At 52.9% G+C, this 21129-nt stretch overlaps 9 protein-coding genes across 9 annotated transcripts; 3 read left to right on the forward strand and 6 right to left on the reverse strand.

Annotated features, from left to right (window-relative positions):
- Positions 1-17: 17 nt before the first annotated feature.
- On the forward strand, positions 18-1221 carry BO66DRAFT_152692 (uncharacterized protein). The gene has a single exon (XM_025642166.1). It carries the CDS (start codon positions 318-320, stop codon positions 1005-1007), a length of 690 nt encoding a protein of 229 aa, XP_025501329.1. The 5' UTR covers positions 18-317; the 3' UTR covers positions 1008-1221.
- BO66DRAFT_152687 (uncharacterized protein) lies at positions 1151-1762 on the forward strand. Its single transcript, XM_025642165.1, has 2 exons — positions 1151-1360; positions 1443-1762. Exons 1-2 carry the CDS (start codon positions 1294-1296, stop codon positions 1643-1645), a joined length of 270 nt encoding a protein of 89 aa, XP_025501330.1. The 5' UTR covers positions 1151-1293; the 3' UTR covers positions 1646-1762.
- Positions 1763-2214: 452 nt separating this feature from the next.
- On the reverse strand, positions 2215-2749 carry BO66DRAFT_152695 (uncharacterized protein). The gene has a single exon (XM_025642167.1). The coding sequence runs from the start codon at positions 2660-2662 to the stop codon at positions 2363-2365; it is 300 nt and encodes a 99-aa protein (XP_025501331.1). The 5' UTR covers positions 2663-2749; the 3' UTR covers positions 2215-2362.
- tif35 (translation initiation factor eIF3 core subunit g) lies at positions 2379-4230 on the reverse strand. Its single transcript, XM_025644828.1, has 4 exons — positions 4142-4230; positions 3395-4028; positions 2961-3132; positions 2379-2888 (listed from the first exon to the last, which is right to left on the reverse strand). Exons 1-4 carry the CDS (start codon positions 4156-4158, stop codon positions 2836-2838), a joined length of 876 nt encoding a protein of 291 aa, XP_025501332.1. The 5' UTR covers positions 4159-4230; the 3' UTR covers positions 2379-2835.
- A 928-nt stretch (positions 4231-5158) lies between these two features.
- Positions 5159-7284, reverse strand: BO66DRAFT_393730 (cytosine permease). The gene is made up of 3 exons (XM_025647826.1): positions 6853-7284; positions 6547-6763; positions 5159-6488 (listed from the first exon to the last, which is right to left on the reverse strand). Exons 1-3 carry the CDS (start codon positions 7084-7086, stop codon positions 5398-5400), a joined length of 1542 nt encoding a protein of 513 aa, XP_025501333.1. The 5' UTR covers positions 7087-7284; the 3' UTR covers positions 5159-5397.
- A 1783-nt stretch (positions 7285-9067) lies between these two features.
- BO66DRAFT_152784 (uncharacterized protein) lies at positions 9068-9649 on the reverse strand. The gene has a single exon (XM_025642168.1). The coding sequence runs from the start codon at positions 9515-9517 to the stop codon at positions 9146-9148; it is 372 nt and encodes a 123-aa protein (XP_025501334.1). The 5' UTR covers positions 9518-9649; the 3' UTR covers positions 9068-9145.
- A 4415-nt stretch (positions 9650-14064) lies between these two features.
- Positions 14065-15574, reverse strand: BO66DRAFT_393732 (nitronate monooxygenase). The gene is made up of 4 exons (XM_025647827.1): positions 15411-15574; positions 15031-15292; positions 14424-14925; positions 14065-14367 (listed from the first exon to the last, which is right to left on the reverse strand). The coding sequence occupies exons 1-4, from the start codon at positions 15421-15423 to the stop codon at positions 14077-14079; spliced, it is 1068 nt and encodes a 355-aa protein (XP_025501335.1). The 5' UTR covers positions 15424-15574; the 3' UTR covers positions 14065-14076.
- Positions 15575-16644: 1070 nt separating this feature from the next.
- BO66DRAFT_152834 (folic acid synthesis protein) lies at positions 16645-18414 on the forward strand. The gene is made up of 3 exons (XM_025642169.1): positions 16645-16987; positions 17062-17270; positions 17346-18414. The coding sequence occupies exons 1-3, from the start codon at positions 16790-16792 to the stop codon at positions 18337-18339; spliced, it is 1401 nt and encodes a 466-aa protein (XP_025501336.1). The 5' UTR covers positions 16645-16789; the 3' UTR covers positions 18340-18414.
- A 34-nt stretch (positions 18415-18448) lies between these two features.
- BO66DRAFT_379125 (ADP-ribosylation factor GTPase-activating protein) lies at positions 18449-20751 on the reverse strand. Its single transcript, XM_025645829.1, has 6 exons — positions 20568-20751; positions 20373-20508; positions 20136-20319; positions 19353-20062; positions 18981-19298; positions 18449-18916 (listed from the first exon to the last, which is right to left on the reverse strand). Exons 1-6 carry the CDS (start codon positions 20631-20633, stop codon positions 18888-18890), a joined length of 1443 nt encoding a protein of 480 aa, XP_025501337.1. The 5' UTR covers positions 20634-20751; the 3' UTR covers positions 18449-18887.
- Between the last annotated feature and the right edge of the window lie 378 nt (positions 20752-21129).

Raw genomic sequence — 21129 nt, forward strand, 5'->3', positions numbered from 1 at the left:
ATCATTCTTACCGGGCAGCCGGTTCTGGCAGAAGTAGCCTTCCGAGAGTATCCGGTTCTATAGCTCAATTCAAGCTGTAGCAGCTTTCTTCAGTGGTCGAGCTAATATGCGGTTGAGCATCATTACCAGAGGAAATATACCGTGGCGGACGCACAGGTGCTACTACCGCGCGTGTTCTAGGCAGGAGCATCGTTGGTTTCTCTGGTAGCGTCGGGTCCGAGGGTATACCGGTTCTTCCCGGTCCACTTGTGATTTGCCCGGTTGAACTGAAGAGCTAAACCACAGCGACCTCAGCACACTGGGCTGTCCTTGAGTCGATGCCACTGATCTCTGGAAATATCGAAGGAGCCAGGCCGCTATTGCTCATTCTTGAATGCTGCGCATCTGGAGCCAAGGTGTATAGACGAAACCCATCTCAACAGCTCCGTCCTAGCTGTATCCCCATCCTTGTCTGCAAACCCTCTTTGATCCGAATCGTTCTTCTCATACCTGGCGATACTGCGGCTAATACCTTGTCAAGGGAATTCGGCATTTGTACCGGAAAACCCAAGTTAGTATTGTTATTCCTTATTCCGCGTGGCCGTCTTCGTTGGTTGGGTTGCTATCAAATCTGGCTTGTTTGTGTGACTCGACGGGATCAGGATCAGTTGCTGCCTGGAATTGGTATTCTGGGTATTTTCCCGCTCGCGGCGAAGACTTCTTTCGAGGTCAACGCGAGCACCAACTCTAAGAGCCGGCCCATAACTGAAAATACTGCAGAAGGCGCCAGGTTTGGCCGGGGAATTCACCCTATCATGCCCATCCACTCAATTCGATCGGACGCTCGAGCGGTAGTGTATAGCCTTGGAGTCTCAGCAGCAACGATTAGGGCCATAGGACCGACGCTGATCGACGCCTTCGAGGCATTTGCTCAAGGGAATACGAACCGAAAAAAAAGCCGAGAAGGTATGATGCCTGCTGGCTCTCAGCCATGGGATCTGCTTCTTCGACCAAGTCGAACCGGATAGGACGGTCGTTATACTTGATTGGGTAAGGTTGGTGTAGGTGACGTTGATGAGAGTGGCGTGCAAGACGCCCATTTGGCGAGACGGATATGCTGAGTCCCGTGGGGATTCGGCTCTTCCAGTGAATGGCTAGTGCCAGCTCAGTTGTCTCTCGAGGGTAACACAGATAGGAGCTCGCGAGTGTGTTCAGAAGGAGAGCATATCAACAGTTGACGGAATTACTCGCAGGGCGATACACAAGACCATTCTTGACAGAACTATCCAACACCGTATCCATGCAATGTAACCAATGTCGGACGGAGTCAGCACACCATCCACATACCTTCCGAGCAATAGCCATTGGTGCACTTGCGAAGGTAGATTCTATACATCTCCATCATGCTGATTTGGCGTGACGCCTCGCCCCAGAAAACAGGCATTGGCTTATCTGAATGGCAGACGGCTTGGGCGGAGGTCATCACGCACTGATGTTGATACTTGTTCGTCTGGTCATGCTTACCCTCCTGGGCGTGAAGATCGACCAATTCAGATGTGGCATGACCCCGATCTTGCCACTGAGGAGCGCCTTATCCTGCGGCATCTACCAAAGAGCCATGTTTACAAGGGATTCTTGCAGAGAGATAGCGGGTTGGTGTGCGTGAAGCGGATGGGGGAGGGGGCAGCGCTAATCTCAGAAGCTCCTGAGTATTATTGATCCTTCTTTGCCATCTGGCCTAGCCCACAGGCCATTTCTCAGCCTGACAGAAGCTTGTATACGGCAAGCATATCCTTGACAAACTGACTTCGATAGTCTGTTCGCCGCAGCCTGTCAACGCCCATCCGCCACTTTCTCTGACTGTGGGGGCCTATAACCATCTCCCAGCCTTTCTGGCCGATTACTGGGCTAGAGTGCCGCCCCCGGCCCCCCTTCTGGCCCCGTCCACGGATTCTTTTAAGAAAATCCTGGTGGGTGTAGGGGAAGAACAGCTGGCAATGATGTAGATTGACTCATCGGACAAAGTTCCATAAGCAATTGCTGCACAGTGGACCAGGGGTGAGGCCGAGGAGGGGAATGAATGCATCTACGAAGAAGACTAACAGTCCTGCCGGAGGCATTTGCGGAGGTTGGTAGAAGGAATTAGGACTTCTTGACCCTTCTCCCTCCCTTTCCCAGCTTGCGACTGTCTACTCCTACGTTCACATGATCGTAAAGGCCACGTCGAACCAGACTTTCTATCATTGGGACATGCCTACAAGCCCACGCTAACCCTGAATGCAACGTGATCTCGTCTCAGAACCTAGTCAAAAAGAGCACTTTTCTTTATGCAAAGCAAAACCTCGCCTCCCTCGAACCATCCAAGGAAAAAGAGGAAGAAAACTCAACCAAGCTCAAGCGGGGGGGGGGGGAGTGGAAGACCACAAAGAAGACCATCAAGCAAGGAAACCAAATCCCATGACATGAAACCATGCAAAGATATCAAGAAAGTGGATGAAGAAGAGGATGACTGGAAAAGGAGGCAACTGCTTCTTTTTTGGGAGGGGTTTCCCTTGCTTTTTGTATAGACCTCGACCAAATGTGCGCACACAACAACACATATATATATGTACGCAAGAAGCTTAGCAGAAAAATCGACACTTTGAAATCCTTTTTCAGTATTCATCATTATCGATCGGATCATACAATACAAAGAAAAGGAAGTAGTAGTTGAGGGATCCTTGAAGTCATCATGAAGGAAACCCGCTTCTTGACGGAAAGCGGCCAAGGTGTCGTGAACCGGAAATAAGATGGGAATGAGTTTGAAAGGGGGATGGTGCGAGAGTTTAGGGGACGAAAAAACGAGGTGATAGGAATCTAAGTAGCCCGCTTGGCGAACTCGACGCGCAGAATAAGGTGGCGGTAACCGACTGTGTAGAAGAGGTAGGATGTTAGTTCATTTTCGTTTTCTTGAGGGGCTGAAGGGGGGGGGGAAAGCTTACAGCCATCCATTTTCTCGCAGGCACGGGCAGCATCGCTGCGGTCCGCGAAGCTGATGAAGGCGAAACCCTTGGCTCTCTGGGTCTCCCGGTCTCTGGCCAGGAAGACTCTGGTGACACGACCGAAGCGTTCGAACAGATCCCGCAACTCGCCTTCCTCTGCCAACTCGCTGACCTGTTGCAGTTGTTAGTTTTTGAGTTTGTTTGCAATGGGGTGCGAACAGTTTTCCCCGGTTTCTTTCCGCGGGAGGTGAGAATTCCCTTGAAGGGATTTGAGTGAGTAGGTGGGTGTAAGCGAATGCGTATGCGTCGTCACCGTCGCTAACACAGACACACAGAACCGGCCTGCTCATCCCACACCCCACCCACCCCCGCAGAAAAGAGAGGAAGGGGGAAAAAAAAGTAGTAACGCAGCAAAAGCAAAGAAGATAACTTACGTTCGTAACTCTCAAAGTCGCCAGATCGTCCTTCTCGAACTTGCCAGCCATGCGCTCGCCGCCGCCGGCGGCACCCTTCCGTAGATGAGGAGGCACGTAGCTGCCGGAGGTCGCGCCCAGGCCGCCGGCGGCGGCGGCCCCCTCGTCGGCGCCGCCCTCGACGCCACCGGCACCGCCGGCGGGCTCGTCGACGGGGGCCATGGTGTCCTTGAAGGGACAGCGCGCGGTGAAGTGCTCGCCGCTGCAGATACGGCACTTGACCTTCTTGTCCTTGAGCTGGTCCTTCATGCTGCCCTTCTCCGGGTTCTTCTCCTCCTCCTGGGCCTGGATCTTCCAGTTGATGCTGGGGCGGAAGGCGATGTTCTCACCGACGGAGGTGGTGTCGAAGGAGGGGCCCGGGGCGTGGCCCTTCTCCAGGCCGAACTTGGCCCAGCTGCGGCGCTCGGCGACCTGGGGGTTGACGTGTTCCCGCACCACGGTGGTCTTGATGCGGCGGGTGACCTTCACTTTCTTGCCCTCGTCGTTGAAGCGGTACGAGACCACGGTCTTGGTGCCATCTTTGTTCGTCGTGATCTGCTGTGCGGGGAGGGCGGAGGGGTCGTCAAACTCCTCGTCGTCGGCCCAGTCGGCGCGGCTAGACAGGGTAAAAAAATATTGTCAGATGAAATGGGGTTCGATGGAAAGAGGGTTCTTCGCTTTTTGGGGGGTCGAGCGAAAATGACAACTGGGGGCTTTCGAGATGCTTACTTTCCTAGCTTAGACATTGTGGGTGGTATGTGTGATGGAAAGAGGGGGGTTGCGTATGGGCCTTGGGTTGCTAGTTTTCTGGATTTCACAATGAAAGGCGAATGAATCCGTTGTGGATTTGTTCGCGGCGCGGCAATTTGCAAGTGGCGCAGCCTGCCGTGGCTGGTGCCTTGGTACCTGGTCACGTGAGGGCCGTCGCTCTTGGGCGAGGAAAGACATGCGAACGAACCATTAGATGAGGCTCATCAACACAATGTTTACGCCTTAAGGACAGTGAACCCTCGCTTAACTGCTCTGCTCATATAATCAGTCATTTTGTAGACAGATAATAGTCACAATTGGCCACACTCGTCTACAGACGTATCTTAAGTCAAATCAACTACAGCCAGCCTCGACGGTATACTAGAGTAATGTTGCAAACGTGTCGAAAGCTGACGACGGACTTCAAGAGAACACAGTAGATGGTGTGCAGTAAGTAAAGAGCTGAGATGTTGACAAACTTACTTACCAGGAGAGTATCTACTAATCCTCGACTCCTCAAATATGACTGGTATATGAACATGCGCACTGCTACCTCATCAAGCAACCATCATTACAGATGCTCTGGGACATGCTTCCATCACCGGGTTACAATTCTTCGCATCTGGTACTGCCTGAATGATGGGCCATGCTGGCTCTATCCTAGCCATAATTGCAAATTGAAGGCTCGCCGTAGAGGCAGATGCACCGGGAGGAACAATCTATTATCGATTACAACATGAAGTTATCCTGCATGGCCTGGAAGAGGCATCAAGGTCGAGTAGTCGTCGTTGATGTTCCAATCGCAGGCTTCGATCTGGGTTGGAGTTAGTGCAAGTCACCCTGGATCTAGATGTTACGAGGGTTTGCTATGCCTAGGATTCCGAGGTGGAAAGCAACAATGGGTGTCTACAGATCATGTGCTGCAGGAACGACATTGCTAGACAATGATAACATCCTTAGATAAATTCAGTCTCGGAGCAGGAACTTTCATGATGACTTCATTCGTATTCGACTTCCCGGCTCATCTGCACGGGAGTTATTAGAATCAACAATAATATCTATGTACAAAACACCAGCTAGCATGACGGAAGCCGTCTGGTTCCACTTGGGAACCACCATAGACAAGCTGATTCCTCATAACAGACATGAAAAAAAAAAGAGACGATAGCCTATTCCCAAGAAAACCCATTCCCAAATTGTTGTATATAAAAAGACAGTAAGAAAGTTGCACGCATCTACCGACCGAACTTTTTCAGCTCGATGGGTCTGACGATAGCATGCACGACGAACGAAAACAAGATGGCCAATTCGAAACCGATATCACCACCATGCGAGCGCTTGGCGATGGGTCCAACGAACCAGGTCTCACTCATACCGGTGACCATGCCGACAACGCCGAAGGCAAAAGAGATGCAAGCCGCGAAGCCGTAAGGAAGCTTCTCGGGCTTGTCGTAGTGCTCGGGACGGTATCCACCAAAGCCACGACGAACAATGAAGTGGTCAGCGATAGCGATACCGGAGTAGATAGCCAGCCAATAGGCGATGAAGTCCATCAGGTTCTCGAGAACTTCCTCAAAGTGCGAGTATCCAGGGATAGCAACGGCAACAGAGACGCACGAGGCCAGGAACACCCAGATAAAACGAGGAACTCTCTGAGTGTGGTGGCTCAAGACCTGAAGAGTGAGAGAGACGGAGTAGATGTTGGGGCAGTTGTTGGCGATAATGGAGAGGGCGAGGATAACCAGACAGAACTTGCCGAATCCGCCGAGAGGTTCCACAATAGCCCAGATGATGCCTCCGTTTCCAGATTGGGCATAACCAGTTGCGTACTTGTTGTTTCCATCGTTAACCATCGCCGCAGTAGCGACAGCGATGCCCAGGAACTGAGTGAAGAGGAGAGGAGGGATCAAGCCACTAAAAGCAGCCAGGAAAACCTTGCGGCGGCTGCGGTCCGAGGGCTGATAAACGGTATAATCAGCGGCATAACTGGTCCATCCTGTAGCGAAACCATAGACGGTTGCACCATATGACAGCACAGAGCCGATCTCAGCGGCCCCAGTGCCCATTGGAATGTTCCAGAAATCTCCAGAGTGAGCAAACATGCCGAAGACAATCATGAAGACGATGAAGGTTGGGATCCAGCTGTAGAACTCATACAAGTGAACGACCTTGTATCCAGCGAAAGTGACGAAGAGTGTGCAGACGGCGATGATCAAAATGCCTGCAAAACCAGGAACGTCGCTGTTGACGGCATTGAGCAACTGGGCGCCGACAATGGAGTTGGCTGCAGACCAACCCAGACAGGACAAGACATTCAGAAGAGCGACTGCGCGGCGATTGGGTTAGCACACCGTGTCTGAAGCTTAGAGGCGAGGGATTCTTACTGAATCTTGTTGGCCAGTACCCAAACCAGAATCTGGATAGAACCATCTGACGGAGACCAAAAGCGGGACCGAAGCAAGAGAACCAGCAGACAGTCAAGACACCGATCAGGTTGAAGAAGAGGCAGACGAGGATGGAGTCAACGAAGCCAAGCCCGAAGCTCTCAGGTCCCAAGATACCGATAGCGAACGAACTAACCACCATGTTGGCTGCCAGCCACTGCGAGGGGTCAGTTTGGGAGGCGGTCTTGTGAGCACCGGCGGAGAGCCAGCAAGACAAAAGCATAATGCAGTAAACTAGGTACACACCATGCTGCTGATGTTGAAGTACGAGGTATCCGTCCGTTCGTTCTCGGGGACACGCTCGACACCTCGTTGTTCAATGTTGAACTTTCCAGCCAGCCGCTGAAGCTTTGCATAGACCGAGTTGCCGTACATGAAGCTTTCCCCAGGGACGGCGCCATCGCTGCTGTCATCCATAGGCGCCTTGGCCACCTGGGGAGCCTTTTCAAGGTCCCGTTCCGAATCGATACCACCGAACATGATGTAACGCGTATATCTCAACGGCGTGTAAGATTGCTGGATTGAAAGGGTTGAGTACTAAGAACTCGAAATTGAGGGTGATTGGTATATACAAGAGCTTGAAAAGCTCAAGTATTGAGTATAAACTCAAGGGGGGAGGGGGAGGGACGAGGAAAGACGAAACGACGACCACATCTTTCTTTCTTTTTTCTTTCTTTCTCTGTAGGAGGGGTGGGATCGAAGCGTCTAATAAGTGATTTTCTGAGAGGCATGGCGAATAATTTCTTACCCACCACACCCACACACACACACAGTTACGCCCACACCAGTCCGAGACGAGCGAAGGCCCACCGGATCCAGATCGATGTAATGATCGCTTCCGAGTCGGAAAACCGCCGCGACCGCGTAACTCAAAGAAGAAACGGGAAAAAGATGATTAAGAAAAAAAAAAGAGAAAAAAAAAAGAAAAAAAGAAACCGGCCCGTGGATTCAGGATCAGTGTCGCGTGTTGCAAGTGAGAGCCCATCGTATGGAAACGGTGCACTGCACCGGTTTCGAGAAGAGGTGGAAAATGCCCCACAGAACCAACTGGGTCCTGGTTGAGCCCTAGTGCGCACAAGCTTATGCCCTGTCCCAATCATGCCGTGTAATGCTCAGCCACAAATTCTTTCATTGGATGGAAGTTGGACTTAAGCACCACATGGATTACAGAATTCAACAGCCCTCGTGGCGGGATTGGCCCGCAAAACTCTGCTACACAGTGGGTCTGTGGCAATGAGTTCCACCCCTTGATAAGACCTCGTCTGTTGATAGGCAATAAGGGACACTATCTGGGCTATAACCCTGAGTGATTTGATAATGATAACAGTCCGTTATGTATTGGTCTTAGTTGCTTGCTCGTACATACAGGTCAGGTACCGTCAGGTCTACTACTAGATGAGGATGGGAATCGTGGTCGAACAACTCAGCTTGAAGTCGGTCCTTCCTCTTGCTGCCAAACTGCCCTCCAGTCCTTATCTGTCGCACTCTATCCATATCAGCCTTCCCCTTCCATCTTTATCTTCTCCTACCTCAGACAGGGTGAACATCTGCTTCATGCTGATATCATGCTTCTCATTATTCGGCCATCGCCGATGAGTCTTGACTACTCATACTCTCCTGGGTGATCATTCTTGCCACTCACGCACGTATTCATCCTCAGTGACTTGACTAATGGCCCTCTGCAATACAATAATACGCTGGTCCAACGCATGGCTTGTGCTAATAAAACTAGACATGTCCGTCGCCAGACTATGCCCGCGGCTCCATGCGTTTGCGACAGGGATCTGGAGTAGTGGGCAAACCCCTCACTGAGGGTGTCCAGCATTCTCCAGTCCTCCCGTTCCAGTGCATGGCCCTTACGGCACCATCCTATCTCTTCCCCAGACTATACGATTACCCCACGCCTTCGGGAACCTACGTGCTTGCGGCCTCTCTATGTGACAGGTCGCGGGGATCGCCGTCATCCATCGTTATCAGATAGCGAAGCTTCAGACAAGCAATAGCACCAAGAGATGCGTGCGACTTGGCGCATTCACCCCCGGCTCATCGACGCTGCTTGATTGGAACGTGGCGGTTCATTTCGCAGCTGGCCACGCCTCTTGGTGATTGGTCGCCTGCAGCATGAGATAAGAACGTAGGAAGTTAATACTACTAGTAGTCCCTTAGTACTGCGACTTCACCCGTCCAGGCAGGGATATTTCCGGGGGTCAGCCATTGCCTGATACCAGTGTTTAGCGCAAGAGTTATTAGATTGCTGCCAGCTCAGCTACAAGGGCCACGACGAAATCACTGCATTGTCCTTTCTGGACATAACCTAGTTCACCTACCTGCGATTAATCTATCCCAGAGATGGCGATTTCGCATCCAACTACTCCGTAGGTGAGCAAGACAAAGGAAGTTCTGGATGCACTTCGGCCGCCATCTCCTATAGGAATGTCGACATAGTCAGCTCGGAAGGGGCAGGTCTTGCTGGATGTTGCAACATGGCAATTTCCGTCCCCTGCTCAGCGGCATCTAGCGTCTGGAAATCTGTCCCCAATTAGTATAGCATTCCGACCCAATTCATCAATCCGTGCGATGGCTTTACACCTCGTCGTCTCTGGTGGCTTTGGCAACTCTGTCGTGCTCTGTAAGTCTTCAGACTGTCATCAACCAGGCAATTCAGGTACCGCACTGTACCCGTACCGTCGAGCATTAACATGTGGATCTCCACGAACTTCGCACTCCACCAGCTTCCGGTGCAAGAAAAAACCACCCCACTCCGCTGCCTCCGTTCTCCCGTAATCTTCCTAGCTTTTTGCCTCCAATCGCCCAGACCAGCGTAATGATGACTCGAGAGTCGAAACCGTCGGCTTCTGTCACCTTCCGGCCCTCTGAGACGCCTGGCAATTCTGATGCTCCCCAACATCATCCCTTCGCCTCTTTTAATCTAAGTATGGGGAAACCTCTCAGGGCCACCGTCATGAGTCGCGTCGATCATTCGCTCCGCTCAGGATGTGCAATTGTGCATAAGGAAGCAAACGAGGACGTTACCTCAATTGAGCAACTCACCACCTGTGCTTGAAATTGTGTTTTGTCCCTGCTCCTACATACACCAAAACTCGAATTTTTATTCAATTTCCCGATGAACCCAAGCTCCTTCCTTCCCGTTCGCGACAAACAGTATACGACCGGTGTTAGGAAGAAAACGCCTTGCGGGAATTATCCATTTCATCCAGCAAGCCAAGCCCACTCAAGGCAACCGAAACTTCGGTAGCGGCGCCTCGTTTTACCATTGGTGCGAGCTTGCTTGCTGTCGGAGCTGCCATTCTAAAAAGAGCAAGCATGAAGGGAGAAGGAAAGGCATCAGGGCCCGGATATGCCGTAACGTTACCAAGAGCTAGACTACTAAATGCAATCCACAATTGAACCAGGCACCAGGATAGACTGCAGACGGTTGTCATGTTCTTGATGCCGCGAAACATTGGCTCTTCTCGACTCGCGCTTCAAAGGACACTTTACTTGCGGAGTGCATGAAGGCGTTGACTAGCCTTACAATGATCGAGTTCTTGATATGGATCCTTCCTCCAGCCATTCCAAACTGCCCACCTCTACGAGATGAAGAAGAAGACAAAAAAACATCTGGACCCGCCTTAAGATCCATCTAAACCTCCTCCAAGTCCCCATTTAGCCTTGGAGATGAATTTTCTTCTTGCTTCTTTTCCCGAGGAAAACTCTCTCTCTCATCAGGCTTGGCGGGCGCGCGTGACAGGACAGCGCAGCCGTTTCCACTGCAGGCACCACAATCCTGTGCCTTGTACCCTCTTCGGCTCGGGTTCCCGAGCAAACTTGAAGACCCGAGTTTCTCATTCGCGTGCATATAGCATTTGGTCCATCCTATCACTTTCATTCAATTGAGTCAGGTTCCCCAATTGAACCTCTAATCATGGAGGATGTGAGAGCTTTTTCCACCGAGTATTTCCTCTCTTTCCGCTCCGTTAGTCAGCGGGTACTTTGCCGAGCCGATGGAAGAACAGAACTAGACCCGAACCGCTGGCACTGGATCTAATTGTTCTTGCTGAGCGGGCTGGCCGATAGATCAGTCATTCTGTACCTTAGTTTCGGGGTCGATGTGATTGGGCTGACTAGGCGGTTGGTGGAAGATTTTTGGCATGCTATACTAGGTAAGGTACGTACCGCACATAGTACCACCACCAATACCTTCAATACGGAGTACTATGTACGCGAAGGTGGACTATCGGCAGACATGCAGGGAGTGTTGCGTGGTGGTGTAGCATTACCTAGTCTAATTGGAGGTTTCCTCTCAATTAAACTGCACGAGGAAGAGGCCTATCGATGCGATGGGTATCCGCATGGAGAGACTTCCGTGGACGCCAGCAAGGAGACATCCCGGTTAGTGTCGGCTGTTAGCCCTCGAACTGGCGGACTGCAGCCGCTAACATGTGCGTCGCTGTCTCCTTCATGTAGGGCACTAATAATAAGATGGCGTTAACGGCGTGGGTTAGAGTCAAGTAGCCGACATTGTTCGCTTCATGGGATCCCTGTAGCGCCAGCTCATCAATGCGAGATAGCATTTCAGGATCACTAATAAATATATGTAACGACTATATCCACCGCGCATATAGGTCGACAGATCCGGGGGCCGATGTCCGATCCCGTGCATCTGAGATATAGTTGCGTACCTTATATATATACATAGACTTCTGACTCCCTTCCGCTTGACCCTTAATACCTAAACCATCCACAAGATCTACTTCGTACAAACTCAAACCACACTCTCTAACAGTCGGCTGTGTCAATCACGCATCATCTATGTAACAACAACCTATCCGCCGAGTAGACTGATTACGTTCCCGTAGACCCAGCATCTAGCGATATGAATCTCAACCCGGGATCTCATTTCCCGCGAGGTAGGCTGGCCCCCGACATCGTTCCTGGAATCATACCACATCCAGGCTAGCCTGCATCTCAGAAAGTCTAAAATCCGAAGAGCCATTCCTCAACGAGTCCATTTTCTCCGACTCCTCCGAGAAATGAATCTTAGCTCTAAAGCTTAACACCGACATTGACTTTTTCTTTTTGCCTGGAGGTTCTAAAGCTATGTACTCTAAACCTAAGACGCCAACGGAATGTATCCGAGGCGCGTGCCGCTTCCGCAAGCCCAGTTGTCTAGTGTCGTCAACGTGTGAAAGTACGTCCTCTCCTTCTTTCATCGTCCCCCTTTTTCTATTGCGACAAGTCCTCATTCTCATTTAGAAAAGGATCGGGACATGTACACGATCGCCGGAGATCGGGGCGATACCCCCGTCCCGTGCCCGTCCTGACTATCCACCCATCGATGTCCTTCTCCTTGTCACGTTCATGGGATTGCATCGGCGCATCCTTCCCAGAACGAGTGGTTGGTCCGTGTAGCTTTTGCTCCGGTAGACTCTGTACTGCATGCATTGCTCTTCTTACTTTCTGGACTCGTGTCCGCGGATTCATGCACTAGACATCGACCGGCTGCTTTGGGGGGCCCTTGGACGGTCATGAGCCGAATTGGCGCTGGGTGTACCTACGTCGCGAAGTGAACCTTGGAGTGAACCGACCATTGGTGCCATTGCAGGACCGAGACCTAGTCTCATGCTGAAGTGGGATACGTCGTCGTTAATATTCGTCATAGCACAACTATGATGTCGAGGATGGATGATGCAAAGTTCCACAGCACGATAGCCCGGCGCGAGTATGAGCAGCCTGAAAATCCGAGGTCCATTGTAAGCCTGGCCCAAAGATGAAATAGGCTGCCAACGAGCGGTCTTCGCAAGCCGCTCATCTCATGGCAAGAATTACCTGTCAAGGTTTCCCTCAGCACCCCAGTGTAAGGAGTGGTTGCCGCCGCCGCCGCCGTGATCTTCCTGCACTCTTTTCAGCATAAATTTACTCGGTGGTATTTATGACATGGATCGACTGACCCGGAACGGTGCCAGCGCAGCACTCAGAGCCTAAGAATGCCGATCCCTACTACGGGCCGTCGGCTCGCGAGCACTAAGGTACCGCACCGTGTCATGGCTTGGGGGACACCGCAACAGCGAGGGTGCAGATGCCCACCCGTTTCCTTTTGAACCCTGAAAAGATAGCGTAGTAAGCCACCGACAGCCCCCAGAACTTCAAGCAGCCCAACCCCTTTGTGCTTCTCGTATTGCGCCAGGGTGAGCCCCTCTGTACCCCAGAACCAGGCGCTTGTTGGTGTGTGTCAGCCAGGGGACTAGCGAGCATCGCCTCTGTGTGTAGATACATGGAAAATGCTCGTCGAGTACAGTAAAAGGCCGAAAGTACTCTATTATGCAAATTCAAAGTTCCTCAGCTTAACATGTATCGCAGATCAGCCTAGGGCTGCATGTTCCACCCGGCTGACTGCTGATCGGCGGCATTCTTGGTCTCATCACCATTGGCGCATCTTTGGGCGAATCGTGACAAGTCGGCGGAAAGCAGATGTTTCTGCAGGTTCGGGGCACGGTGTCTATGCTGTCTTTGACATCTTCCATTGTACTGTCGATGGTTAGGCGGTCCGCAGCGTGGGGGATTTGTTGAATTATGATTCTTGAAGTGACTCATGCTACCAACACATGCGGAGGTCTGCATCCTGCTGCACTGCACCTACACTATCACTATTATTTAAAGCGCAAACGAGTCCCCGTGTGTAACTAATCACTTTGGCCGCTCAGTACAAGATGTCGAGCGTGGAGACTCCTCGAAGAGATCTTTATTCCTCTGCCATGCCATGGCGGCTTGTGTTGTCGTGAGTATCGGAGCCTGTTGTCAGCAAATGCCCGTCTCGAAATTTATTGCCATTCTTTGGCCCCGAAAGTGTAAGTCCTGTGAGATCATTCCGCGGATGCGAACAAGTAATGTACTGTGCGGTTGAAGAAGGCAGCCTATGATCCTGTCATGAATAGAGTTACTGAATCCGCAGTCCTGGGGAAGCGGGCAGTGGTAACATAACTGCTTGTATGGCTGTGGGGTGCGTGTGCTGACAGAAGCCAGATGTGCTCATGGGCATTCCCTGGTCCAGTATCAGTGTTCGCTTCGACCATGAACGTGACGCAAGAAATGACTTGCTGGACGGGTGGAGACGTAACATCTTTCAGGTAGGCTGATCCAAGAGGAAGGAAACTCGCTATGCAGGGACCATCTGGGCGAAGAACTGAGCACATATACATATTCAGCTTATTCCAACTTATTTGGACGGTCCATTTTCCCGACGAAACCAAACGTCAGTCTTATAAAGAGATGTGTTTATGTACTAGCAAGTAGTCACCCAGTCGATTGAAGCTATATCTAAGACAGACCTAAGGATTTCCAACCACTCAGTGGGTCGTAACCAATAGCTATAATGCGTATGATAGCATCTTCGAGAAGCAAAAAAAGCAGAATAGCACAGGCCAAGAATTTTGGAAACATATGCAACATAGGTATCAGGCAAATTGGTATCTACAGTTTGGCAAGCATCTTGTGGCCGTTCTGCAACAAAGCAGCGGCATCCGTCACAAGCTCGTCAACGATCGCCTTGGCGGATTTTTTCTCGTTGACCACGGCAGCAACCTTACCCATGAGATAAGGGCGCGCGTTCTCAAGTACCGAGTCATCGACATCGTCGGGGAGATTCTCCATGTCGTGCTCGACGGGGATGATGCCCTTCGAGGTCAGCTGCTTGATCTCGTCCCGTCGGTTCTCCTCCCAGTTTTGGATGTATTCGTTATTGCGGACGCGGAGCGGGCGACCCTATGCCTTGTTAGCCACATGTCACTCGAGGGTTCACATTGGAAAGGTGAGTGTACCGTGAAGATGATGGTGCGAACGTTGTCCTCAAAGCCAGCGGTACGAACAGCCTCCTGGTGAGCCTTGGGAGCGCCGGCCTCTTCGGAGAGGATGAAGCGAGTACCAATCCAGACTCCCGAGGCACCCAGCATGAGCGCAGCAGCGACGGAGTTGCCGTTGTACAGACCACCGGCAGCGACCACCTGCACAGGCTTGCCAGTCAAGGGGCTCTTCCGGCCCTGGCACAGCTTGGCCACCGTGGGGATGAGGATGGTCGTGGGAACATTGCCGGTGTGACCACCTCCTTCACCACCTTGAGCGCAGATGATATCGGCGCCGGCATCGAGGGCCTTCTGCACGTGCTTGGGGTGACCGATCATGTTCATGTAGAGGATGCCCGCACCGTGCAGCTTCTCGACGACATGTTTGGGGGGCACACCGACCGCCGAAACGAAAAGCTTTGCGCCACTCTCGATGATGATATCGATCAGCTCGTTGAGCTTGCCCTTGGTGTAATCGTAGCTGAAGAGAGACAGGATTAGCGACTCCGGTTCTTCCCACAAGACGACCATGTCATACGATCCAGATGATCGGCAAATCACATGCGAAACTAGTCCTACTACTCACTTGGTCTTCCGAGCACTACCGCCAACCTGGGGAAGCAACAGGTCAACACCAAAGGGTGCGTTCTGGTCCTTCAGAAAGCTCTTGAGTTCGGCAATCTGTTCGCGAAGCATGTCGGGGGTGTAGCCGATACCCCCAAGGACTCCCAAGCCACCGGCGTTGGTGACCGCTGCGGCCAACTTGGGCCCAGCGGCCACGTTCATTCCTGCCAGCAGGATGGGGTGGTTGATCTTCAGAAGATCGGTAAGGGTGGTACGGATTTGCTCTGTATATTGAAAGTGTGGTGGTTAGCAGGGAGGGTCTTGAAAAGTCGTCTGGGGGTACCACAGCTGTCACACATGTGACAGTGGTAGAATCCGGGGTAGGTAGCGACGGAAGCTTACGAGGAGAAGCCATGTTTGAGCTGCAAAGTGGGTATCGCTAGATCAAGATAAGATGGAAATTGATGTGGGATGGAAGACGCTCAGGAGAAGTATTTAAAAGGATTTGAAAGAAGGTAACTGTGACTAGAAGTCATAAAGAATTGCAAACAAGGAGGGGGGAGGGAGAACCGAGGAGTGAGGATTGCCCCGGGGGTTGTGCCTCGGTCCAGTCGAGATGATGATCATCGATCAGACGGACGGCTACCTACTCCCGCCTCGTCACACTTGCCTCAGGCCATCCAGCCATCAAGGGTTGTTGGCCCGGAGCACATGATTTATTTAGTGTACTTGTTCGTGTTTGTGTAACTGTGTACAATCAGCCTCAATTCAGCGTTATGAGCAAGCAGATACTGAGCACAAAGGAACTCTACTATACTTTCATATAGGAGAGCAAGCAATCCAAGCGCATTACCTTTTCGTTGAGAGTTGCAAGTACTGTATATACTAAACTAGATTCCTATGAAACTTCAACAACTTTGTTTTTCTACTTGAAGTTTAAAGTAGTACTGCTTTTTACTTATCGAGTGGCTTCAACTTTGTGACCGTGCGCTGGCCCCGATTAGCTGAAGGCAAAATGTGGAAATGCGGAGAGAGAGAGAGAGAGAGAGAGAGAGAGAGAGAGAGAAGCGGCGTCGCGGCAGGATTGAGCTCCATGCCTCAGGCACCGACTGCATCAAATCAGCTGACTGAGGGGGCGCCAAAGTCTCGCTCGGGCTTCTGTCGCTCTCTGACGCATGACGTATTCCGCTCTCCCTCTCCCACGCATTCGCATTCGCCGCTGGTAACCTCTGCTGCATTCCGTCCTGGGCGCCTGAAGAATGGCATATCGGTCCTCTTCCACTTGGTATCGCAATGCTGCCACCTTGAATACCGCCCTTCGGTCTTCCGGTTCACTGAGCCGGCTCAGTGGGGCCTCGATTTGCTTGTCCCAGTCATTCGGACGGCCTGGTGGAAGTGCCTACTCCTCGAGTGTAGGCTCACCGAAGAGGCAGGTCTATTTGCCAGTCAAAGTTGCCCGTTGAAACTAAATCTAACCCACGCCCCTCATAGAGAATTGTCTACATCTGGTATGGAGTCCCTTAGACCCACCCTCGCAGTCCAATGGCCTGTTGATGCTTGTTTCTAGAATCCCTTAGCGTCTAGTGAACTTTTTTCCCTTCTACATCGCAGTTTTCATAGCCCTAGCTAACCCCTAATTAGGACATGTACAGTCCCGACCTTCTTTGGTGAGACGGTCTCTACTTGCATCAAGACCGAGGAAACCCGGTCATGAAGGCTTAGCATCCAGACCTTCCATAAGACGGGTTTCAACTAGCCGACAGGCGCTGTTCAACGCCAGCATGGACGCCCATCAGCCCCCAATGCATCGCGCATTCATCGCCTTTGGTAGCAACGTAGGAGACCGCATCGAGATGATTGAGTCCGCTTGTCGTGAGATGGAGCGAGCCAGTATTCGGGTCAAGAGAACCAGCTCGCTCTTCGAGACAGCTCCCATGTACGTTCTCGACCAGGACCCATTCATCAATGGAGTGTGCGAGGTTTGTCCATCTCTCTCTGCCCATAAATCCCCAGAAACAATGCATTCTCAATGGTTCTTAACATCGATCTACAGGTAGAAACCAGCCTAAGCCCCATGGATCTCCTCGACACCCTGCAGTCCATTGAAATCGGCCTGGGCAGGAAGAAGCTCATCGACAAGGGGCCCCGATCTATTGATCTGGACATCCTCCTGTACGACCAGCAGATCTTCTCCCACGAACGGCTCAGCATCCCACACCAACTGATGCTGGAGCGCGACTTCGTCCTTCGCCCACTGAGTCAGTAGGTCTTCACCATGATGGACCCTCCTCAAGACACCCAAACCCAAGCACAAACAGAAAAGCTAATCACCACCAGACTCATCCCCCATGAACGCCCGCCCTTCCCCGGCCACAGCACCACCTACCTCGCGCACCTGAAATCCCTCGCCCCGCCCACGCCCTTCCCCGTGGCCACCACCCCGATCTCCTCCACCTTCCCAGCCATCCACTCCACAGCCCCGAAACGCCGCACGCACATCATGGCCATCCTCAACCTGACGCCGGACTCCTTCTCCGACGGCGGACGCCACTCGCCGCAGGACCTGGACGCGCTCACGACGACGGTGCGCGACATGATCCGCGCGGGGGCGACGATCATCGACATCGGCGGCGAGAGCACGCGGCCGGGGTCGCAGCCCGTCGGGGAGGCTGAAGAGCTGCGGCGGGTGGTGCCGGCGATCCGGCACATCCGGACGGCGATCCCGGAGGCGGCGGGCGTGGCCATCAGCATCGACACGTACCGGGCGCGGGTGGCCGAGGCGGCCGTCGCGGCGGGCGCCGACATCATCAACGACGTCTCGGCCGGCCTGCTGGACCCGGAGATGCTGCCCACCGCCGCGCGCACCGGCGCCACCGTCATCCTGATGCACATGCGCGGCACCCCGGCCACCATGACCCAGCTAACCGACTACCCCAACGGCGTCGTCCAGGACGTCGGCCGCGAGCTGCGCGACCGCGTCGCCGCCGCCGAGGCCGCCGGAATCCGCCGCTGGCGCATCATCCTCGACCCCGGCCTCGGGTTCGCCAAGAACGAGCCCCACGATCTCGCCCTCCTGCGCGACCTGCCCCAGCTGCGGACCGGCGCCGCCGTCGAAGGCCTCGAGTACTTCCCCTGGTTGATGGGGCCGAGCCGCAAGCGCTTCGTCGGTCGCCTGACCGGCGTGACCAAGGCCAGTGAGCGCACCTGGGGCACGGCCGCCACGGTCACGGCCAGTATCGCTGGAGGCGCCGATATCGTGCGCGTGCACGATGTGAAGGAGATGTGGCAGGTCGGGAGGGTGGCGGATGCCATTTATAGGGGAGTCGTATGAGATTCCCCCCCCCTCGCCCCAAAAATTTGTTTGTGTATAGGATTTGTATCTGGTGGCTCCGACTTATATAGACCGAAATTGTCCTAAGTGCGGTTGCATCCCATGAATCGAAAGAACCCAATGCTAGGCGTTTACATTGATGCGGTTTCCTAATACTGGCAAGTGACACTACTTATATGCAACGAATATACAAGAATCCCAAGGAGCGTTTCGAAGCTGGTAGCGAAATAATTTTTTGACGGTAATTTTGAACAATGGAAAAGAAAGAAAAAGCAACGGCTGACGAGCAAAGGCCGGTCTGGTCTACACCGCATCAAGTGATGACGGGGTCTAGCAGCCTGCGAAGCACTGTACGTCCGGATGGAAGTCGACCGGGTTAGTTGTCTGTCTAGCAATGGTACGAATCTGGGGAATAGAAAGTTCATGAGGATGTAAACGCCACATGTGGAAGGAGATCGAAGATAGAATTGGCTAACACAAAAAGATCAAGATGGGTGCGAGAAGCGGGGAATTGAAGGCGTTAGGTACGACAAAAAAAAGGGACTCGTTTAGCTGTTAAGATAGCTGCGTATAGCACCTGTAGAGCAACAATTTGTCAGTATGATTTTCCTGCGAAGAAAGTGGGTAGAACAAAGACTTACCCTGTAGCTTGACGGCACCATCTCCAACCAGCTGCGTCAGGTTCTCGAGATCATCACCGGCTGTGATACCGAACCGACGCACAAAGTCCTTCGCCGCGTTCTCGATGTCTCCATAGGTGTCACTCTCGGCGGGAAGATCGTCCTCAGGGCGGCCGAAGTAGGTGTTGCTAGAGATAGCAGTAGCTCCATCGAATTGACGAAGACGCTCTTTGGCCTCGGCTTGGGCGTTAGGATCGAAGCGATCCCGTCCAAAGAACTCATCCGACGAGATGCCCTTCTGAGTGCCAAATCTGGACTTGGCCTGTTTCAGTTCCTCGTCTGTGAGACTATTAGCAACCGATACTACAACTACAAATCGACAAGAGAACGAACCATCAGCAGCAGATCTGGTAGCAACAGCGCCAAAGCCCAACTTCTTCGGAGCAGGAGGCTTCGGTGCGCCAACAGTCTGTCCGAATCCCAGTCTCCCGATGCCCATTCCAAGGCGCTCAACATCACCGGAGCTACGTTCCTGAGATGTCCGCGAAGGGTTGATGGGGGTAGGGGAGGCAATCGGCGCGGCGGCGGTGGTGGCCTTAGCCTTGGACTCAGCCTCAGCCCGTTCGGCTTCGGGATCGTAACCCAGTTTCTCGATGCGCTCAGCCTCTTCCTTGGCCTTTCTCTCCGCCTCGTCGAAATCGATCATGTCCGCACCGCTAACGATCTTCTTGGCCCCAAGCTTGGGGGCCTTCTTGGCGCCCAACACACTGCCCTTCTTCGCAGTTGCGGTCGAGGAGGTCTTGCGAACAGCAGCACTGGCCCGGATAGCGGCCGGCGCGGGAGAGGCAGCAGGGCTGTCCTTATCGGAGGCGGAAAGCGGGGATTTGGAGCGCGAGCCGTTGGCACCCGAGTTCAGGAAGGGCGATGCGGTGCGACTCACGACGGGAGGGGTACCCGTGCGGGAAGGAGGGTTGCTTGGCCGCTTGATGGACGGCTTGTCCCACGAGGAGAAGAAATCGTCATCAGCGTCACCGGCCGGGGTGCTGGAGCCGTTGGACGAGGTGCCGACGGGGATGTCGGTGATCACCACTTCTTCGGGATACCTAATGAGGTAGCGTACGATCAGACCCCATACTGTACGAATTGCTATGGGGGATGTGCATGCAAGAGACTCACTGTTGCGCATCCTGAGCGGCCCGTCTCTTCAGCTCCTCCTTATACTTGACGGCGGCATTGCATGTGTACTTGACCTTGGTGTCCTTGCTGGCCAGAGCGGCAGACCCTCCATGCGATTGGAAGTACTTAGTGGCAGACTCGTTTCCACCGACTTTCATCATCCGGAGCTGCTCCCATTGCCATTCTATGCGCCAGTCGTTAGCATCACGATAGGATTGTTGGTCAGGAGTTGCGTACGGTCGAGGTTCGTGGAGCGAACAAAGGAGATGTGGACGCCCAGGTTACGATGATGGGCCGAGCAGTCAAGGCACAGGTAGATACCAAAAGGCACGGAGGACCATGTTGGGTTCTTGGAGCCACAATCGAAGCAGATCTGTGCGGAATCGAGTCAGTACTGAGATCGGTTGCTAGGCGGGGAGGGGTACGGCGCACCTTGTTTGCGGGTTTGAGCTTGAGTTTCTCAAAGATCTTTTGAGACTCCGCCTTGGAGGCAGACATGATGGCTGGTGTTGAATAGAAGGAGAAGACTCGGATTAGGAGACAGAATCCGAGTAGATGTCGAAGACAAAGGGAAAGAGGGGGTAGGGAGGGAGATCGGTCGGAGATGAGGGAGAACGACAGGATCCAAAAAGCAGCCCGGGAGGAGCGAGCGAACGTGGTCGGATTGGGACTGAGTACCACCCCGGTATTTTTCACTTTAAGCTAGTGGCACTTCTGCAACAACCATACCTTGCTCGTTGTGGCAAACACAGGAGGCATACAAACAAACAAGCGCGAGCTTCGAAGAAAAAAAAAATCCCTGGCTCAGCTAAACAGCAACTCAGTTGACTGCCACATATCTCCTCACCTAGGGAGTTGACAGGAGTTCCTGATAGTAATCCATGGAAATCATACCTTGACGTAGCGACTACCTACAGGACTGTGGGCGGCAGACGTATTGCAAATACGAGTATGCAACGGCGGCGGCTGAAACCAGGCCAGGGCCCTTTCGCAC

Source organism: Aspergillus aculeatinus (assembly GCF_003184765.1).
Source record: "Aspergillus aculeatinus CBS 121060 unplaced genomic scaffold BO66scaffold_41, whole genome shotgun sequence".
NCBI lineage: Eukaryota > Fungi > Ascomycota > Eurotiomycetes > Eurotiales > Aspergillaceae > Aspergillus > Aspergillus aculeatinus.

What these genes read in the sequence shown, in the direction of transcription:
- BO66DRAFT_152784 (XM_025642168.1), bottom strand. Translation starts at nt 9,517, where the DNA reads ATGATGTTGGGGAGCATCAGAATTGCCAGGCGTCTCAGAGGGCCGGAA.
- BO66DRAFT_152695 (XM_025642167.1), bottom strand. Translation starts at nt 2,662, where the DNA reads ATGATCCGATCGATAATGATGAATACTGAAAAAGGATTTCAAAGTGTC.
- BO66DRAFT_379125 (XM_025645829.1), bottom strand. Translation starts at nt 20,633, where the DNA reads ATGTCTGCCTCCAAGGCGGAGTCTCAAAAGATCTTTGAGAAACTCAAG. An exon ending in TACCAGATCTGCTGCTGATG is followed by an intron (nt 19,299 to 19,352) that starts GTTCGTTCTCTT and finishes ATAGTCTCACAG; the next exon opens with ACGAGGAACTGAAACAGGCC. An exon ending in TGGTGCCGTCAAGCTACAGG is followed by an intron (nt 18,917 to 18,980) that starts GTAAGTCTTTGT and finishes GTTGCTCTACAG; the next exon opens with GTGCTATACGCAGCTATCTT.
- BO66DRAFT_152692 (XM_025642166.1), top strand. Translation starts at nt 318, where the DNA reads ATGCCACTGATCTCTGGAAATATCGAAGGAGCCAGGCCGCTATTGCTC.
- tif35 (XM_025644828.1), bottom strand. An exon ending in CGACTTTGAGAGTTACGAAC is followed by an intron (nt 3,133 to 3,394) that starts GTAAGTTATCTT and finishes CAACTGCAACAG; the next exon opens with GTCAGCGAGTTGGCAGAGGA. An exon ending in CTGCGAGAAAATGGATGGCT is followed by an intron (nt 2,889 to 2,960) that starts GTAAGCTTTCCC and finishes TCTTCTACACAG; the next exon opens with TCGGTTACCGCCACCTTATT.
- BO66DRAFT_393732 (XM_025647827.1), bottom strand. An exon ending in GGTAGTGCTCGGAAGACCAA is followed by an intron (nt 14,926 to 15,030) that starts GTGAGTAGTAGG and finishes GTCTCTCTTCAG; the next exon opens with CTACGATTACACCAAGGGCA. An exon ending in TTCGCACCATCATCTTCACG is followed by an intron (nt 14,368 to 14,423) that starts GTACACTCACCT and finishes AACAAGGCATAG; the next exon opens with GGTCGCCCGCTCCGCGTCCG.
- BO66DRAFT_393730 (XM_025647826.1), bottom strand. Translation starts at nt 7,086, where the DNA reads ATGTTCGGTGGTATCGATTCGGAACGGGACCTTGAAAAGGCTCCCCAG. An exon ending in ACTTCAACATCAGCAGCATG is followed by an intron (nt 6,764 to 6,852) that starts GTGTGTACCTAG and finishes GACCCCTCGCAG; the next exon opens with TGGCTGGCAGCCAACATGGT. An exon ending in GTACTGGCCAACAAGATTCA is followed by an intron (nt 6,489 to 6,546) that starts GTAAGAATCCCT and finishes ATCGCCGCGCAG; the next exon opens with TCGCTCTTCTGAATGTCTTG.
- BO66DRAFT_152834 (XM_025642169.1), top strand. Translation starts at nt 16,790, where the DNA reads ATGGACGCCCATCAGCCCCCAATGCATCGCGCATTCATCGCCTTTGGT. An exon ending in TCATCAATGGAGTGTGCGAG is followed by an intron (nt 16,988 to 17,061) that starts GTTTGTCCATCT and finishes ATCGATCTACAG; the next exon opens with GTAGAAACCAGCCTAAGCCC. An exon ending in GTCCTTCGCCCACTGAGTCA is followed by an intron (nt 17,271 to 17,345) that starts GTAGGTCTTCAC and finishes AATCACCACCAG; the next exon opens with ACTCATCCCCCATGAACGCC.
- BO66DRAFT_152687 (XM_025642165.1), top strand. Translation starts at nt 1,294, where the DNA reads ATGTCGGACGGAGTCAGCACACCATCCACATACCTTCCGAGCAATAGC. An exon ending in CCATTGGTGCACTTGCGAAG is followed by an intron (nt 1,361 to 1,442) that starts GTAGATTCTATA and finishes TCTGAATGGCAG; the next exon opens with ACGGCTTGGGCGGAGGTCAT.